At 45.3% G+C, this 20,043-nt stretch overlaps 1 protein-coding gene across 4 annotated transcripts in view; it reads right to left on the reverse strand.

The window, feature by feature from the left end:
• The window catches only part of APPL2 (adaptor protein, phosphotyrosine interacting with PH domain and leucine zipper 2), a 64,157-nt gene that overhangs the window by 24,590 nt on the left and 19,524 nt on the right, over window positions 1–20,043 (reverse strand). For all 4 annotated transcript variants that reach the window (XM_009004527.4, XM_002752935.6, XM_035257459.3 and 1 more), the window contains 8 exons: window positions 18,551–18,610; window positions 17,948–18,019; window positions 12,711–12,798; window positions 9,898–9,939; window positions 9,712–9,770; window positions 8,509–8,655; window positions 4,531–4,613; window positions 683–841 (listed from right to left, as the gene is read on the reverse strand). In XM_009004527.4, coding sequence (XP_009002775.1) covers window positions 683–841; window positions 4,531–4,613; window positions 8,509–8,655; window positions 9,712–9,770; window positions 9,898–9,939; window positions 12,711–12,798; window positions 17,948–18,019; window positions 18,551–18,610 — 710 coding nt within the window. The remainder of the gene's footprint in view (window positions 1–682; window positions 842–4,530; window positions 4,614–8,508; window positions 8,656–9,711; window positions 9,771–9,897; window positions 9,940–12,710; window positions 12,799–17,947; window positions 18,020–18,550; window positions 18,611–20,043) is intronic.

Below are 20,043 nucleotides of genomic sequence, written 5' to 3' on the forward strand. Positions count from 1 at the left end.
ACAGCTGACATCTGAGCCCTCACTGTCTGGTAGGGATGACTGCATTCAATCTTTCTGACTTCATAAAGTAGGTGCAGTCATCAGCTCCATTTTACAGATGAAGAGAACACGGCTCAGCCCAGCTGGAGTGTCTGATTCCAAAGTCAGTGCTTTTCACAACATACCGTGACAACATCCTCTGTGCTCACAGAAGCCCTTAAACCTGACCGTCCATTCCATTCAAAATGGACACTTAAAAGACCTGAGTGGTAAATGTGTGACTCAATCAGTATGAGTCGAACTGCCGCAAAAAGCCTCCTGACCCTGCCTCTGGCCTCTCAGGTGGGTCCCCAGCACATGGCTCTCATCTGCCAGCCAGCATGGGGGAAGTACATGAGGGGATAAAAACTGTCAGAGGTCCAGGACAACAGTTAAGAGTGTTCTCTTTACATGTGGCCACAGTGTCCTGGAGGCCACAGCACCAGCTCTTACAGGACTCGCTTCCAGCCTCATCTCTTAGTGCAGTTGGCACCGGGGCCCCAGAGGTTTCCTGCTTACAAGTAGGCAGGCTGCTGTGATGGGAGTTCTTCCCAGTCACGCCTGCCCACCTCCCTCCAACTTTAATGGGGCACGTAAGACTGCCTTCAGCCACTTCTTAGGGAAAACTGATTTCAGAAAAAGAGGCAGACAGTGGCATTCTTACTTTCTAAGATTAAGGTAACCAGCCTTCTGGATGAGGTTCCTGTTGATCTGTGGTTCAGCCACATCAGAGTCCGGAGTGTAAACAGATTCATCCACAGAAAGTAATTCTTGCTGAGACACCCGCATCTTTTCTGCCTCGGCTTCCAGTTCCACCTGAATGCTTAAGACAGAAGGTGTTGGGTCAGTTACTCATTGCTGGCCAACCCAGCACTACTAAGAAGCCGTTGGCAGCCATCACTCCACCCCCGCAAAGCATCCAGCCTTACAGATGGAGCTGCCAGCCTCCCACAGGGCCACAACTCTCTATCCTCGGGCCCTGAAAATACAGATCACAGGGACTAAATTAGAATTTTGCAGTACTAAATGGGTTTATATGACTGCTGTATTAAAACAAAACACAAGGGATGCCACTGAACTGCCTGAACCCAGCTAAACAGTTTTGCTGCTGACAGAGGTATCCATGCTCAGCACCGCTGATGCCAATTTTTGGAGAAAAACTTTGACGAGCCCATCCTCCACACACAGGCAGCCTAAGCAAGTTCCATAAAGGAAGGAATGAAATGGCAGCCGTGCCTCCCCTGCTCTTGGTTTAAGCAGGGGTGGTGGAGACAGGAAAACGACCGGGAAGTGGTACTAAGATGCAGCAACAAAGCCATGGGCAATGCTTTTCCCTTAACAGCCACAGATCTGCCCTGAGGCTGCATGGGCTAGCAGGCCAAGGGCTGCCCACACAGGGGGACATGGGCAGATGGCCTGGCTCTGGGACATTAGCCCCTGACTTTCATGGATGTATGTGCTGAGGTATGGACACGGTGGCTTCCCTTTTCCCCCACAAAGCTAGGCCTCACCAGGCCACCCCACCCAGTAGTGACAGTCTTGGTTACAAATCCTGAACACAATCTGCCCAACAGGGCCCGTCTGTCTGAGAAAGTACAATTCGGAGGAGGTGTTCTGCTTCTGCACTCTGTCACAGGAGTTATGACAATCACAGAAGCAAATAGGGGTCCAGTGTTTCTACATGTGAGCACTTCAAGATTCTCTCTTCTGTAGTTAAGCAACATTGGGCTTGGACATTCCATATGCCCCCTCCTTTTTTTTTTTTGGTGAGTCTCACTCTGGCACCCAGGCTGGAGTGCAGTGGTGCGATCCTGGCTCACTCCAACCTCCACCTCTCAGGTTCATGTGATTCTCATGCCTCAGCCTCCCAAACAGCTGGGATTACAGGCGATTTGCCACCACGCTCAGCTAATTTTTGTACTTTTAGTAGAGAAGGGGTTTCATCATGATGGCCAGGCTGGTCTTGAACTCCTGGCCTCAAGTGACTCACCCATCTTGGCCTCCCAAAGTGTTGGGATCACAGGTGTGAGCCACTGCTCCTTTTCTTTAATGCAGCTTGACACAAGTGTCAATCTAATTTTGGCTTTTCTGACATTTGACTAGGATGATGTGGGACTCTACCACTGGTGGTCTTAGGACAGGCAAGCTGGAGGACAAGCCTCATTAGCTTAACCTGCTAGTCACTGCCCTGGCTAAGAGAATGGAATGGGAGACCACGCTCAGCACACAGGAGGCGGGAGGAGAAAGGGGGCGGGGGGAAGAAGGAAGAGGAACCAAGAGTCTGTCAAGAGCTTAGGGTCAGATTTTATGGGTGAGAAACCTCTTTGAAGATGTGATCCAAGAGAAAGATCCTGTCCCCAGAAAGACACTCACGTGCACCAAGGTGGCATCTTAAGTACAACTCCAAAAGATTTTAAACACCTGCCCTGCCTTCCCCTCCTGGGCCCCACAAAGACTCAGGTTCTAACACTGGGAGCCCATCCAAGGTTCCCAGGAACCAAAGGAACAGGGATGAAATTAACTTTCAATTGGTTCTCTTCAAAGATAAACTAAAAAAAGCATGTTTCATAGACAGGTAGGTAGGTAGATAAGAGCTGCAGAAAGGTAGAACTGTATGACTCTAGGGTTAGGGAATAAAGAAAGCTCTGTGAGGTGGCTAGAAACCATGCTGTGCTGTCTGGATTCCTACACTGGGTTCTGAATCTGCCCGCACCTTGAAAGCACAGAGCACCTGCGGCATCCATCTCCTGGGGAAGGGCTGCACAGCTTCAGTGTCACCACCAGATCCTGCTCTGAGCCTCCCTGCGCAGGCTGCCTGCTAATGCCTAGCAATGGGGTAGCAAGACTACCCGCCCTGGTTTGGAGAACGGTCATATTTACTCACCAACATGAAATGAACAATGACAGGAAAAGGAGCATTCAAACAGTGCTTTAGCTATTTGAACCAAGTGCTGCAAGGTTCAGTTTGGAAACCCCACCAGCTGCCTGTCACCCCTGCAACTAAATACAACTTGTCAGAGAGGGGGTGACTCGCAGAACTGGCCCAGCCTGCACGGAGAAGGCCATGTAGCCTGGACGCAGACTCTGACTTTAGCGCCCGGGTTGCGGTTCTCTTGGAACGGCTGGGGCTGTGCTTGGGTTGGCGTAATAACAGCTCATGGAAACGCTGACAAGAAGGGAAGACACAGGCTCGAGGATCTGCAGAAAGAGGAAACACGGCATTTCACCGCATGGGCATGAATGTTGTGCCACCTGTTAATAAAATAATCAGGTGCGTGGAAAAAATTGAGGCAAAGATGGTTCTTCCAGAGCAAAGAAGGCTGAGGAAGTCTGAGAGTTAACGTAGGATGAGAAAGAGACAGTGAAAGATGAGGGAGAGGATGCTTTCATAAGTGACCATTTAACAGGCTCTCATCTTCTGCTTCCTCCTAACATTCCAAGGGGCTAATAACCAAATAAAGTAAAAGGCAAGAAACTGCAATTGGACTTCAGAAGTTGGTTTCTAGCATAATTATAAATCAAAGTGACGTCACTCACTGCTGCCAATTATTCTACGCAAAACAGCTCAGTGACTTTCAGGAAGGGGTATATGCTCTCAACTCTCCCTTCGCATCTGTCTCAATGCTCAGCACTGGTTTTTCTTGGGACTGGTTATTTTTGGAGCATTAAAGGTAGACTTCTACCTAAATCAATTCCCTTGTTTAGCCTTCAGGAGATATGATGAAATGCTACCTCTTCACAAACATGAGCAACTTTCTCTTTAGGTATCCACATGAAAAAAAATTCCTATTATTTCCATTTTGTCTATTTATCAATTACACACACACACACACACACACACACACATCCCACACATGCACACACGCGTGGATGAGCATATTTCTATGCTCTTCTATGCTCCGGAACTCGTGGCAAGCACTTGAGGGAGCCCACGCTGTGTTCCAGGTAGACTAAGCCTAAGACTGCAGGGGCCAGAGGCCCCCTCAGAGCGCCCATCATGGAAGTTGGGGAGGGATGGGGGGCAGGGCAGCCACAGCTTCCAGTAAGTGTGGCAGTTACTCAACTACTGAATAGAGTGATGTTGCATTTCTTAAAATAAGCAAATGCAGTTTTCAAATTAATTTTTAAAAGACTCTATGCCTCCCTTGTCTATTATAAATGCGCTGGTCAGAGTTTCCTGAAAAGCGACTGCACTTCCATCTGCTACTCCCATGTACTCTCAAAGAAGAAAGCCAAGAGCTCTTCTAACACCACAGCAAAGCTCAGCTGGACTCCCAGGCTTATAACATGTGAAACTTCAATATCCACAAGAGATCCTGAGAAAACTCCACCAGTGTGCCCCAGATATTTATGAATATTGGCAGCTAAAGCGAGGGCACTGAGCATTTCTGGAGTGGACAGAGGCTCTGTGCGACCCTCAACAGTCAAAACCCTCCCCACTGACCTCCCAGAGATGGCATATCAGCAGGAAAGGCAAGAGGCACATAAGACCCAGCTGGAGTGCAGCATTACCTTTGAACCATGTCTGCAACGGAGGATAAAAAGCTGTCCATGCGTTTGGAAAACATCTCCGCTCCCTTCTTAAAGAAGTTAATCTGAAAGATATAATTATGATATTCTGAAAAGCATCCAGGGAAGGTGATCAGTGAACTCACTGAAGGTGAGACAGGCAGTGTGATGGCAGCCGTCGCAGCTGACCAGCCTGCCTCACACGTGGCACTGGCGGCATCTCTGCTGAGTCTCCAGAGTGTTAGCTGAGAGCTATGGCCAAGTCCCAAGTGCATTCATGAAATGGGGACAGGGAAGCCGAGCTACCTTTTTGAATGGCTGCAAATATCAGGAATGATGTAAGTTAAGTGCCTGGTACATACCAAGTGTTTCAGTAACTCCTAGTGATAATTATTTTTGATACTAGCAGCAGCAGCAGCTTTTTTCTTGTGTGAATTCTAGAAAGTTTCTTGAGGGCAAGGATTAGGTCTTATTCAGCTTAGTACCAGCAAGAAACCGACAAGCACTTCCTGTAGCACAGTATGAGAAGTTTCCCCACCCTACAGGCCCCCCAGTGACTGGGCCCACTCACTGAGCCACGAGCAACTCGGAACACACGCTGGATGGATGGATGGCGACTTGGCTGCAGCTTGGCTGAGATGCTACAGAGGGAAAACTAGACAGAGGGAAAACTTCCTGCCCTGACATCACAGTCAAGAGGATTACTGTATATATAGGAGGTAGCAGGCACCAGGCACCAGGCACCAGGTGGGTGCTCCACACAGTGAGGCCCCTCCTCCCCCACATGCAATGTTCTATGACAGGTGCTTTCTCTGCCCAGGGGCGAGTGCTGCTAGGACACCTGAGCGCTATGCACTTTGAAAATGAAACCGCAGCTGCTGGCTTTTGGGTGCCAATGGAAGGGATTCCTTACTCCCTGTGACTCCTGTCTAATACTCACTTCCCAGAAAGTCTGGTCCCTGACAAACCCCGAAGGGCAGGGGTATGGGAGAGAGGAAGAACATTTCTGTGCATTACTGACATCTGCATCCCACCCTGAATAGCTCAAGCTTCCATCCTTCCATGGGCATGACTTTTAAAAACCTGGCCATTAGATATGAACTGCTCCATTGTAATATGTCTGATGATTGAGAGGTAACAGTAACAGTTGCAAGCCTTGGTGATGAAAAAAGAGAGAAAACATTCACTGTGAGCATGGGTATTCTCTCATATTAACCCTGCTCCTCTCTCTGACCTGGAAGCCCACCTTTCCTGGCATGGCGGGCACCAAAATCTACCTCTGACCCAGAGGAGGCTAGCAGGTTTTCTCAGCATAGTTCTGACGGCCTTGCCTCTGTTCCCCAGACACCCTGGGAAAGCAAGTATTCCGATGTGCTTAGTTATCACAAGTTAAACACGGATGACTGTGGTCATCCTAACCCAGGTGATTCACGCAAGGGGGTGTTCTGGCCCCATGATCTTTGAATCATACAGACACTGGAAATGTCATTTGGAACTCCTGAAATGTCAAATGTCAAAATGAATATTAACCATTTAATATCACTAATCTGTTAAATCACTACTCTGCATTTCTAATGGCACCATGTCATGGTGGCCTCTCTCTCCTTCCCCTCCCTGAACTCCTTTGGAATTTAGATTCCTAGGTCATGTCTTAGCTCCTCTATTATTCTGTAAGCTCCTTAGGGCAGGGGCTCACATAATCCCTAAGAACAGTGGGCAAATGGATGAATGGAAGGACAAGACCCTGACTCTACAGCTGCATGACAGCCCGTCCCCTGTCAATATGACACTGGAAGTCACTGTTCTGTTCTCAAAAACCTGCACACAGATAACTGAGCCTCAGTTTGTAGGGATATGAACTGAATCATGAATTCATCAAAAACCAGTTTGACAAGGGCTGGAGAAGGCAGGAATGGAGTCCCCACACCTCCACAAAGGTGGGTGGTGCCGAGAAGCCTGGTGAGTCTCCACATGTGCCTTAGTGAGCAGCAGGAAGTGCTATGTCCACAGAACCATCAGCTCACAGAGGCCAGTTCTCAAGAAATCCTGATTGCCAAGGTTGGATGAGGCAGGAGGAGAGCTAATGCTTCTGAATCATCCAAAAGATGACTCCATGGTGCCAGTCAACAAACTCGCCTAGGAGAAGGAGCTATTGTTTTCATTTGCATTTAAAAATTCCATAGGGAAAGGGCCTACTTGATCTTGTGTCTTGAAATCTGTATATGAAAAAGGAAAGACGCCACTCTCAGCTCTCAACACTGATGTTCCTGCCACCTAATATTGATGGTGTGCTCTGCTGTTCCCCCAGGCCCAGGCTGCATGTGTGCTGTGGTACCCACAGCTCCTTTTCGCCCTCTGTGGCCAGCAGCACTCACTTAGAGTCCAGTGAGAAAGTCCCTGGACATGAACAAGAATGAAACCAGCTGGTATCATCAAGCTTGTCCTATAAGCCTTGCAGGACACCCTCTAACCAAGCAAGTGCTACAGCACTGACCAGTCAGGGCCACAGCTGCTCGTCCTTCCGAGACACTAGATCTGAGACCCTTCCTGACCCTGGGCATCTGACTGAGCAAGGTTACAGTCCCAGATGGATGGGGCCAATCCAGGGAGGGCACACAGGACAGGAAATGTTAAACTGAAGAGAACAAAGAGAGCCCCAGCATTCTCTAACATAGCTACGTTGTCTGCCAGCTGCGATATGCCTGCAGGAGAGGGGATGGCAACAGTGTGAGTGATTGTACACCTGTGTGTACCAGGGCGCATCACTGGCACCTGGACTGCTCCCAAGGTCTGCTGAAGACTGATGCCCTCAGCTGGTCAGTGCTACTTTACTCCGATGACACAGAAAGACTCTACTGCTCTTTTTAAATATACTTCCAAAGGCGCAGGCTGACTTCAGTGAACTCACCATTCAACAACCTAACAACTAGATTAAGAAGAAAGAACTGAGCTCAGACATTTTCCCAACCCATTTCCTGTTTGCCCTGAGAGAACTGTGCTGGCAGTGAGCTGTACTTTTTTCTCTAAACAGGAATTGGGTTAGAGCTCCTCTCTCATTCCCCTTTTTGTCAAATGACATTGATGTGAGATATGTTTTGTTTTTTTACTATATGTGCCTTAAAAATGTATTCTAGAAGTATCAGATGTTCATATATCGGGTATTTTTAAGTTGGTGACTTTTTCTTATCAACATTTTGCTTCCTCACATCCCTTTCTGTTCCTAGATTGTCCACTGAGAGAAGATTCCTGGGTGCCTTTCTCACGGGCCAAAGGGTGGCTTTGGAGTCAACATAAATGGGGCAAAGCAGGATAGGGTAGCAGTGAGGGGGTGGTGCTATCGGCCTCACACTCACAGTCACTTTTACGCTCACGGTCACTTTTTTCCCTGCCTCAATGGTGCCACCATAGTCAAGTCCCCATCCTTAAAGTAGAGCTTCTCTTAAGACAAATATTAATCATTGAAGTGGAGGACAGAGACCCAGTAAATACAGAAGACCTCATAAAGCACTGGCAACGTTTCCCCATGCCCAGATGCCAAGGTGCTGGGGATCACCTAGGAGAGGTCCGCCTGAGAAGCCAGCAGAGGGTGGGCCTTACTACAGAGCAGCAAGGAGAGCAGGGAATCCTAGGTGGCAGGTGAGCTATCCCAACCCTGCAGTTGATGCTTCTAGGAAAACTGCACCCAGCCTGGCTTTCATTCGGATTAGAAAAAGGGGCCACACAGGCCCCTCCCCAAGAGAGGCCTGACCCCCAGGCCATCATTTCCTGAACATATGGTCTGACTTGAGGCCAGTGCATGTCCAGCTGATGATGACCCAGCTCAACTGGACACTCTCCAAGTGCGGAATCCCACAAAGTTGCCAGGGAGGTTGGGCATTTGCAATTCTTTCTATGATGAAGCTTCAGTTTCTTCTGAGTGCTCTCTCAGTAGAAAGCCACAGCTGGCTTAGGTTTCAGCCCTCAGGGAAGGGACTCCCCTACCTGTCCATGGGCAAAGCCTATCATGGGCTCCATCATGGCCATCCGCTTTCTGTACTGCAGCGCATTGAGGGCACAGTAGTACTGAAGGGAGGAGAGGTGCTGCTTCCGCCGGGCCGCGGCCACCTCTTTTCCAACTTCGGTCTTCACCTGGTTAAAAGATAAAAGGAAAACTTCAAGTTGTCTACTGTACACGACGATTCTGTAAAAGCGTGCACTCCAAAACGTGTGTTTATGCATTATAACCATTTTTTGTGACAAATATAATAAAACACAGATAAGGCTGCACTTCTACTTTAAAAAATCCAAATAAAAAATATGCAAGTGACAGCATCTCAGTGCTCCTGAGGGAGCAGTGAAGCCAGTACTCTCCTGGTAATAGTGCAGAGTCCTGCGGTCTTTTAGGAAAACAATATGGCAACATGCACCGAAGAAGGCCACAGACATTCTAGTTCACTCATAAGACTGTATGCCAAGGAAATAATTTAGCCCAAAGAAATCATGTAACAGAAGTAAAAAGTTGCAGCCGGGTGCAGTGGCTCACACCTATAATCCCAGCACTTTGGGAGGCTGAGGTAGGCAGATCATGAGGTTAGGGAAATCAGCCTGGCCAACATGGCGAAGCCTCCTCTCTACTAAAAATACAAAGAATTAGCCTGGTATGGTGGCAGGTGCCTGCAGTCCCAGCTACTTGGGAGGGTGAGGCAGCAGAATCACTTGAACCCAGGAGGCAGAGGTTGCAGTGAGCTGAGACCGTGCCACTGCACTCCAGCCTGGGTGACAAAGTGAGACTCTGTCTCAAAAAAAAAAAGAAGTAAAAAGTTATATGCATGAAAATAGTTCATATTATCTATAGTAGCAAAAGTCCTAAAAAGCATGGGTTACAGAATCAGAGTCAACACCAGGGGTAAGGAGTTCAGGTGATCTGGGTGATAAATGAATCAGGCATGGCGGCAGGCTGAAGTCGAAACCCCTGAGTGATCACAATCTTACAATGGCTCTAGGCTGGTGTTTAATAAACCAGTTTGAAAAGACAGAATAGAGAAGTGGAGGTCTACTTATGAGATTTAAAGTGAATAATTTAAAAAGTCCACGTACAGTTAAAAAAAATTATGACACCCCTTATGGCATAAATTTGCAAGAGGAAGACATGGAAGGCCTTTATGGAAATGAAGTGAAAAACAACACGTAAAGGATTCTTCTTACCTTCTCATTCTCCTTTTTCTTAGGCAGCCTGCTATACTTTGCCATTGAGAGGTCATGCTCTAAAAATAAACAGACATCTGAGCACCCAGCAGGGTCGGGGTTGAAGGGCAAGAACATTCATTCCGGGTCTCCTCCCCGCCACAGTAAGTCCGCACAGCACACACCAGGAATGGAGAAGATGCCTACCATTGCTAGCGAGTCCAAACAGATCCTTTAAAGTGCTTACTTCTGAAAAGGAGAAAAGGGACTGTCTTAGAGCAATGAAAAATAAAACATGCCAACCGAGAGCTCTGTACTCTCGTCTTTGCTCTCACAGGCCTGGCCCAGAGGCTGGACCTGGTCTCACTGGAACTTATGGCTTCAACCATGCCCCACACCCAGTGACCCTGATAGCCCGAGCAGCCCTGGCTCACCACATAGTGCTCAGGGTCTGTGCGGGAGAGGGCATGCCAGGGAGGTGGGCTGGACACCATGGTGGACAGGTACTTTTCATGGAGACCTGGAGTATCAACTTAAGTTCTGATGCCTCAGCCCCCAAATAGAGTGTCTTAATCATCTTTCTTTAGAATGCAGTCAGGACTACACCCAGAACCTAGAAGCTTCCTGTGTTGACATTTTAATATCTGAGTTACTGGAGTCACCCCTGGCCAAAGGAATATGGGGTGTGTGTATTATTAAAAAATGTGACACAATCTAGCATACTGTACTTGCAACAAGGCCACACCAATAACCATTACTCCAAATGAGTGCTACACCGCTGTGCGCAAAGATGGCTGAACGAAGTCCAAGACCACAGATCCAAAAAGAGCACTGAGAGCAGTGGCTGTCCAAGGTTAGAAACTTAAAAACACAGCGATTGATACCTACAAGAAAGTGACACTTTCTACAATTCTAAAACAATCCATTTTCATTTTGTAACAAAGCAAAGCCATTCACATCTATGTTGGTTATACTGGTTTTCAGACTGCCTCCGGCTTTTAAATTCTGTTCACATTATTCATCCTCTTTTGAGATCAGGCTGCTTTCTGCCCTTCCCTGCTTGCATTTTTCTTTCTTTCTCTCCTATCTTTTACTTCTTGTTGGAGTCAAGTGTTAAGTTTCTTTACTGATCAATTTTAAGTAGCTTCCTTAATAGCTCTTGTGTGCTCTTCATTCAGATTATGTACTTGTGTTGGTGAGTAAATAAAGGCCAAGAAATTTAAGATAAAACACCACTCTCTAGGCAGAGAGGAGGTCAGATTCTGATTTGCTTCTGATGTTGATTCAGGTATGACCTGGGGCCAAATACTTCAAAGCGATGTCCTGGTGGCATCAGAAAAGGATATTTAACTTTTTTCAAAGATACTAAGAAGATTTCTTCTTACTACTAATGAGCAGTTTTATTCCACTCAAAAAATCACCATCCTGGGCAGATACTACTCATCCACGTTTGGGGTCACTCTGGATTATCGGAGGCCACTGTCATTAATGCCACTGGGCACTCTAAAGTCCTGTTCTGCCTTCCATCAACAAACCTGAAAGACATAAATCTGACAACACAGGCCTTAGGAGATTATTATTTTCTTTGCAACAGACTTGAAGTCTGTTTTTAAAATGACATCCCTAGCAGTCAACTGCTCAAAGAAAAATAAATAAATAAATATAATATAATAAAATGACATCACACTCACTTCTAATGATTTTATTTAGAGAAAACCTTTCAAAAAACGCACCCGCTAAGGCCTTCAGTGAGGACTGAATAATCAGCAGATGACTGCATCAAGCATGTTTCAGCTTCCCATGCCATGATAGATGAGCAACACTAAAAAAGCACTAAATTCCTGCTTTGTTTAATCGAGGGTTCCCTTTATGAAAGCAAATGGATGTATTACTTGTAATTTTTTAGGTATTAAGTTTTAGTGCTCCCAAACTGACCTTGGGTAGAGTTTATGCCAGTTCTAACATTGTCCGTTAGCCTCAGGTGACACGATCACAGAGGATTTCAAAGTAAGGGGAGAAAATCTTTACCTTTAAGACTTATCTTTAGATTTACTGCAAACTCTTCCCTCCACCCACAAAAACAGTTTAAGGCGATATATTTTTAAAGAGGAAGCAACACACTGAGCAGATCTTTTAGCATTCAGGCTTACGCTTTTGGGGGGCCAGCAATTGTTTATATCAGTGTTCTAGAAAATGCAATTCTTAAACTCTAAGTAATAAATATTTTCAATGAAGAGAAAATAGGACTAGAAAATCTGTAGTCCCTTTTCTAACATCTTGAAAGTTTTTCAAGATTGATTCATTCTTTTTTCTGTGTATTTTGTGACTACTTTGATTTCTAAGAAATATAAAATGGTTCTGCTTTATTTTAGTTGAAGAGCCAAAATTAGTTCAAAAGGACAACTAAGTTCTTGCATGACTCACAGATTCCCTTATTCACTGACTATGAGTTCCAGGAGAGCAGTCCCCATCCATCCATTCACAGCTGCATCCCCAGAGTCTAGCACAGAGAAAGCAAGGTTCCCATCCCGTCTTCTCCAACCCCCACAACTTTCCATTCCAAAGCATTCACTGTTCCCTCAAGAACAGCATGACTTTACAAATGTCCCCTAACCTAGAACATGGCCTTAACATCATTTTTCAAAACTTAGCTTAGAAATCACCTTCTCCAGGAAGCCTTCCCTAGCACTTTATCCCCAAAAAAGGTGACCACGCCTTTTGCCTTTCTGTGTGCTGTTTCTACTCCATGTGCAACTCTGTCCTGCTGCCCTCATCACATGACATCACAACGATCTGTTTCCACACCTGTGTTTTCACTGGCCTGTGACCTACTTTAGGTGAGCTGGCAACATAGAGGGAAGTCAGTAAAAATTCACTGAATTGAATTTTTTTCAAAAATTAAAAAAAAAAGGCATTTCCCAGCAATCCACACATTTAAAGAAAGTAATGCAGTAAGAACTGTTATTAAGTGCAGTACACAGTATTTTGAAGGTAACTGGCATTGAACTCAGTTACTTTACCTGTGAGATCCTTTTCTCGGAATTGTATAATAGGTAGAACCATCGTGTCTGCCAACTGTTTAGCCAGCTCTGTATGAAGAACGTTAAGCTGAAAGAAAGAGAATGCTATTCAAGAAAATTAAATAGATTATGATTATCGACATAGTCTCATTTCACCAAGGAATCACACTGAACACATCTGTGTGGTTATACAGCCCAATAAGACTTCCTTAGCAAATAGTACCCTTCATAAAGCACTAAATGATACTGGCCTACAAGCATGAAAAATGAAATGCAAGGTTCTGACTGACCAGGGCACCAGTGAAGTTAGCTAACAGAGTGCTGGGCCCACAGTTGCCCTGTTCACTGGGCTGACTCTGTTTCTTCTGTGTTCCCACTCAGCCCCACCCCACTGGAGAATCGGAATGTTTGGATGTGCCTCCACAGAACACAGCCAGCTCTCAGTGCTGGTCATGGCTCAGGACCTCGCCAGGCTGCTCTGCTCTCTCACTCTCCAGGGAGGCTGAAACCAAGCCTGGAAAACAGGACTGCTGGGAACCTACTCGCCTGAAAACCACAGCCAGCTATGGTCTGGGAGTGACTGGAGAAAGAATACTCCCTATTGAAACAACTCTGCCAGATTTCAGACCTCTAGTCTAGAAAAGAGCCTTTCTGAGAATAAGATGACTGTATTTGAATGTGATGCTCCTCACCAGATGATTTTAACAGCTCTTGACTCTTTCTCCCCTTCTACCTCAAGGACTCAGTAAATCTTATCTTTGTAAATTATCTAGGAGAAACAAAAATCATCCCATCAGGGCATCTTTGAGTATTTTTGTGTGCCAGCTTTATATGTTCTATACTGTGTAGTTCTCACCCCTTCTGTGAGTTAGGTATTATTTATCATCCCCACTTTACAGACAGGCGAACAGTTCTCCAAATCCAGAGGGCAAATAAATAGCATGGCTGGACTTTTAATCTGGGCTGTTGGGCTCTAAGATTCGTTTACTTTCCACTACATAGCCTGGGATACAGAATTTGTCCTTGATGCGCACGTTTGAGAATCTAGACGTCGGCAATGAATACGGTGGAAGGGATTCTCCCACTAGACTGCACACTTCCAGATATTGTGGGATTCCTGCTGAGTGACTAAGGGGAAATCACCAGCAATTATTTTTGGATTCAACATGTGGCAAGGTTTCCTTTAGCAGTGCTGGCAGTCACACATATACATCAACCTTACACACATGCATCTCCCAACAGATCTGGTCCTTTGGGGCTGTGGATTCAGAGGCCACTCTTACACACTGAAAGACTTGCCTAAGGTCAACCACTTGCCAGGCAAGAGAACACGGAGCACACTGCTAACGCTTTCCCTATCATTCAGCCAAGCTGAAGCAGGGCAGCTGTATTCTGGTGGTAACACAGGAAGACAGCCATGCCAGTAAATGCCTTCAGGACAGAATGTGTTGACTATTTTCCAGAATAACTTCCATAAGAAAGGTACTGTTTTTCATTAACAGTTAACTGGCTCTGTGCTTGACGCTTTGATAGACATTATTTAATTCAATCAATGTAACAGTCCAACTAAGTGAGACTTTCTGCTGCCATACAAGATGGAGAAACCAAAACTCAGAAAGATTAAGTGGCTTTCCAAGGGTTATGCATTTCACAAATGGCAAATTTCCCAGCTACTCATTTTCTCCTAAAGGATTAAGGGGGTTATATCATCAGCTTTTAATGTGGGGCTTTTGAGCTGTGAGCTGTACAGGATAATCACTGTTGACCACAGCACCCTCCAAGAGGAGAATGGAAAGAGCCTGGGCCACCTCTCCCAACTTTAGCATCGCGATATAAAAAATGGGGCCAATAGCATCTTCCTTGCATCGCTAAGACATGTGAGGACAAGAAAGTGACATGAACAGGAGGCACTCAGAGCAGAGTGCCTGACATACGTGCCCAGTATTCAGTCAGTGAACTCCGTAATTATGATGACCTCCTGTCTCAGGTGCACTCAAAGGAAGTGGTCCAGAAACTCTGTTTTTAGGGAAGTTACCATGTACGGAAATCTCTCTGTAACTTACAACATGGAAGATCTCATTCCAATGAGTTCTATTAAATATGAGCCACATACGTCTCTACTTTTGGTTGAACTTTCCTTTAATTTCTAAGTCAAATGACTTGTCTTAAAATTTTTTCAACCTGGTTTAGGCCCAGGTAGAGAAAATAGCCTCAAAAGCTACTCTCCTTTTCCCAGATCTAGGCCCCATCTGGGCCAACTGCTTTTACTCTCTAGGTCTTTACATCAATAGGTTTGTCTGAAAACTCCTTGCAGAACTAACCTTCCAAGGTGCCATGATACCACCTATAAAAACCACACTTCGTCCTTTGGGAACTATTCACTCCCCACTAAAACAATCATCATTCCTGCCCATGACAAGATGGTTGTGAGGAAATACCTTAAACTGGAAATCTTGCTTCTAGGGGTTTCGACAACTAACCACTTAGCAACTCTCTTCTCAAGGAAACATGTGACTCAGGGTGCAGTCTATTGCTTCTCGCCCTGGGTTATCTTTCCACTGTTAATTAAGAAAAAATTCTTCCCCTTACCTTCCAAAAAATCAACTTTTGCTCCTCTATAATTACATCTTCCCCATTTCAACACATGTGAGAGCCACAGCACTGCATGTGATATCATGAGATAATAAAAAATATATATTTAGTATTTGCCCCCAGTTCTTGGCATAGAGCTCCTAAAACCCTTGTGATTTCCTGAGCAACAGGGATGCTAGGAGCATGTTTTGTTATAATATTTGGTCTCTGACCCCAGTTTCTGACACAAAGCTCCTAATCCTTTGGAATTTCCTGGGTGATGGGAGTGTCTTCTGTTCTGATGAGGCAACTCCTGGTAGCCTCAAGGACAGGGGCTGGTCACCACAAAGACCAAGCCATGGTTACCAGCTTGGAGCTTTCAGCCCCACCCCCATCTTCCAGGAAGGGGAGAGAGCTGGAGGTTAACCACAGCTATGTGATGAAGCTGCCAACAAACATACCTGAATTGCAGGGTTTGGAGGGCTTCCAGGTCACTAAACACCTGGCAGTGCCCAAGAGGGTGATGTGCCCAGAGTGGGCATGGAAGCTCCATGCCACCTCCCCTGTACCTTGCCCTATACATTGCTTCATCTGGCTGTTCATCTGTGTCCTCTGTAATATCCTTTATAATAAACTGGTAAATTTCCCTGATTTGTGAGCCAGTGTTTCCCTGATTTGTGAGCCATTCTAGCAAGTGATCAAAGCCCAGGGGGATGTTGTGGGAACCCCCAATTTATAGCTGGTTTGTCAGAAGTACCAGAAGCCTAGACTTGCAACTGGCATCGGAAGTGTGGGGGAGGGGGCAGGCTGGTGGGATCATGCCCTTAACTGGTGAGATCTGAGGCTATCTCCAAATACATAAGTCGGAATTAAGTTAAACTGTAGGATGGCCAGTTAGTGTCACAGAATTGCCTGATGTGGGGAAAACCCACGCTTTTTGGTGACCAGAAGTATGCTGAGTGTTGAAAGTACAGAAAGACAGAGTTTGTCTTTTCCTTACTCTTTAGTAGGGTAGAGGACAAAGCCCAGTAAGAACCATATGACGTATTCACTTTTATATCCGTTTTATATCCCCAGTGCCTAGAAAAGCGTTTGCTAAATAGGAGATCATCAATAAATGTTTGTTGAATAAATAATGTCTTGAACTGGCTTGCTGAATAAATGAAAATGCAGTCAGTATAGTTTTATATGAATGTATCTCATTTTGTAAACCAAAGACAGCATCCACTGCAGATCCGTAACTGGTGAGTTAAACGGCATCTGCACATTCTTTTATGTCTATTCTTTATCGCAGTTTTATGAATATTAGAAACTCCTTAAAAGATGCAACTACTTATACCTACCTAATGTTGCAGAGTTCTGTCCAACACCAGTACCATCTAAGCTCTTATGTTTTTTACAATTAGAATTTATTTTTCTATAACACCTGGTTGTTTTCGTTTGTTTTGTTTCTTATGAATATTCCAAATGTACTATACAATACAGCTGTAAGAACAGTTGTATTAAACCCTTTGTAGTGAGCTAGGCATGGTGGCTCATGTCTGTAACCCCAGCACTTTGGGAGGCTTAGATGGGAGGATCCCTTGAGGCCAGCCTGGGCAACAAAGCAAGACGCAGTCTCTACAAAATTAATAACAAAAAAAAACCCATAAAAACAAACCCTTTGTAGTGGGTTGAGCTGTGCCCCTCCCCTAGAAGATATATCCACCCAGAACACGGCAATATTTAAAAAAAAGAGTCTGCAGGTCAGGCGCAGTGGCTCAAGTCTATAATCCCAGCACTTTGGGAGGCAGAGGTGGGCGGATCACAAGGTCAAGAGATCGAGACCATCCTGGCCAACATGGTGAATCCCCATCTCTACTAAAAATATAAAAAAATTAGCTGGGCGTGGTGGCATATGCCTGTAGTCCCAGCTACGTGGGAGGCTGAGGCAGAAGAATTGATTGAACCCGGGAGGTGGAGGTTGCAGTGAGCTGAGACTGTGCCACTGTACTCCAGCCTGGTGCCTGGCGACAGAGCGAAACTCTGTCTTAAAAAAAATAAAAGAAAAAAGAGTCTTTGCAGATGTAATGAAGGATCCTGAAATGAGGTCATCCTGTATTGTCACAAAATCCAATGCCAAGTATCTTTATAAGAAGAGAAGACACGGGAATGGAAAAACTTGGAGGGTAGTTGGGATGTAAGGCCAGGCTGGAGTGATGCTGCCACAGCCAAGGAACACCTGGAGCCACTGAAAGATGCAAAAGGATTCTCCCTGGAGCCAGTGGAGGGAGGGTGGCCCTGCCAGCACCTTGACTTCAGCCTTCCAGCCTATAAGCCTAGTACTATAAAACTGACTGGGGGGATAAAGTTCTGTTGCTTGAAGCTGCCTATTCATGGGAAATTATTATGGCAATCCTGAGAAACTAATATACTCTCCTTTGGAAACTGAATTCTTAGAAATCTTTTTTTCATCTATTCTTCATATATATTGAAGCTTTTCCCCTTAAACCAGAAACAAAAATAATATACAACCTCTCCTATGAAAGGAACCTTGGAAGATCAACAAGTTGAGATACCGTCTCAGATATTTAAGTGGATATTTAAAAATGGAAAGTGGGCCAAAATAACAACAAAAGAAAGTTCAAGAAAGACTCAAATACAAATTTTCTATGCTGCTATCTTACCTCATCCACCACTTTGGAAAAATAGTGGAGTGTTGAAATTACTTCTTCATCACCCTTGCCAAGGGCAAAGTTCTAAGAGCAAAGAATAAAAGAGCCAGGTGTTAAGTGAATGCCAGGGAATTCAGCACGAAGCATTACCTGCAAAACACGACCCTCCACATCGGTGTCCTTTCTTCTGCAAGAGCCCATTCCGTCAGAAGTGTCTACCTGAAGAGGGAGTCAGAGCTATCCCCTTTGTTGTGCCCACGGGGTGCACTCATCTGACCCTCCCTGGCCATTCCTTTCTGTCAAACATAATGATACCTTTATTTGAGTGTTTATTTCCTGGAATTGCTAATGTTGATTCACTTGTAGTCCCTTGGAGACTCAGAACCCTCAATGGCAGTTAATCACTTCTATCGGCTAATTAGAATACCTCATAATGACTGAGGGATAATCACTGGTTTCAATATATCAGTGGGAGGGAAAAGGAAAGACAAAAATATGAAGGAAAAAAACAAATAATTTAAGACTCTAAAGGATGCCTTTGGATAATTCTTTAAAAAAATTCCACTTAAGAAAGTCCTGAACACGGCATGGTAGGCCACATAAACTTCAAGTTACCTGTTTTTCATATCCCAGCAGTTGCTTAGAAAGCTGTTGGGTGGCCAGGCACATCTCATTCTGTGGAGAAAAGAGAAAAAGCAAGGAAGATTAGTCAATGTATACACAATCACTGAAAAATGCCATCTCAGAGAATCCTTAAAAAGTAATATTGGCTGGGCCCAGTGGTGCATGCCTATAAGCCTAATACTTTGGGAGACTGAGGCAGGAAGATCGCTTGAGACCAGGAGTTTGAAACCACACTGGGCAACATAGCAAGACTCCGTCTCTGCAAATAATAATAATAAAAAATTTAATTATCCAAGCAGGATAGCATGCACTTGTAGTCCCAGCTACTTAGGAAGCTAAGGCAGGAGGATCCCTTGAGCCCAGGAGGTTGAGGCTGCAGTGAACTATCACTGTGCCACTGCATTCTAGCCTGGGCAACAGAGTGAGACTGTGTCTCTAAAAAAAAAGTATAAAAGAAAAAAAATCCCTTTCCAGCAGATTAGCTAAAAAAAAAAAGAAGAATATGTGTACACCTGTCAAATAATAAAATGTTTTGTTCAGACATTTGGAAAACAAGACCAAAACAAATCAAAAGGTTAAACCTTGCTAGTTTATTTTTTAACCCTTTACAAATGACTGCTCCTTCTGGTCATTCAGTCCATAAACAAATACAGTGAGCTATTATAATGTGCCAGACATTCAATAAGGGCACAGTCCCTGTCCTCATGGGGCTTTTTGGGGAAGCGGGCATCAAAAAAATAGTTACAAGTATGATGAGAACTGCAAAAGAAAAATACTGGATGTGTTGGGAGACTTTGACAGACAGTCTCTAGGGAACAGATGTTTTAAGCAGGCTCCTGAAGAAAGACTAGGAGTCAGCCACGGGGACCATCTTTCCAGGAGGGGCCAACAAGGGGAAGAAGTGCACTGCCTATATGAACAGCTCTGAAGTGGAGAGTGGCTGGAGCAAGGGCTGTGAGCTTGGAGGCAAGACCAGGCTGGCAATGAGGCAGTGGGAAGGTGTGCAGGTCCCCAGGGCCCAGGCTCAGACATACCGGAAGCATGGGGGGGACTGAAGTAGCATATAACAAGGTCAGATTCCAGCAGGCTTAGAACATTCGCTGGCAATAATGGATGGTAACAGAAGCACAGCTAAACCCAAATGTCCCAAGAGCTGCGATGCTCTAGGAGGCCCATTTTGTGCTATTTTCACCAGCCGGTACTGCTCATTTTCTTCTCTTCTTATTTATTCCTCTAATCCCTGGCTGCACAGCAGTTTTCTACCACTATGCTCCTGCCACTGATGTGGCCAGCCCAGAAAATTTGCCTTACATTTCTAAAGCTCAGTTAAAGCTAAGAGTCAGGGGTTTCAAAGACCTGGAACCAACCCAAATGCCCATTGATGACAGACTCGGCAGGGAAAATGTGGCACAAATACACCATGGAATACTATGCAGCCATCAAAAATGATGAGTTCGTGTCCTTTATAGGGACATGGATGAACC

Source organism: Callithrix jacchus, chromosome 9, assembly GCF_049354715.1.
Source record: "Callithrix jacchus isolate 240 chromosome 9, calJac240_pri, whole genome shotgun sequence".
In the NCBI taxonomy this organism is placed as follows: domain Eukaryota; kingdom Metazoa; phylum Chordata; class Mammalia; order Primates; family Cebidae; genus Callithrix; species Callithrix jacchus.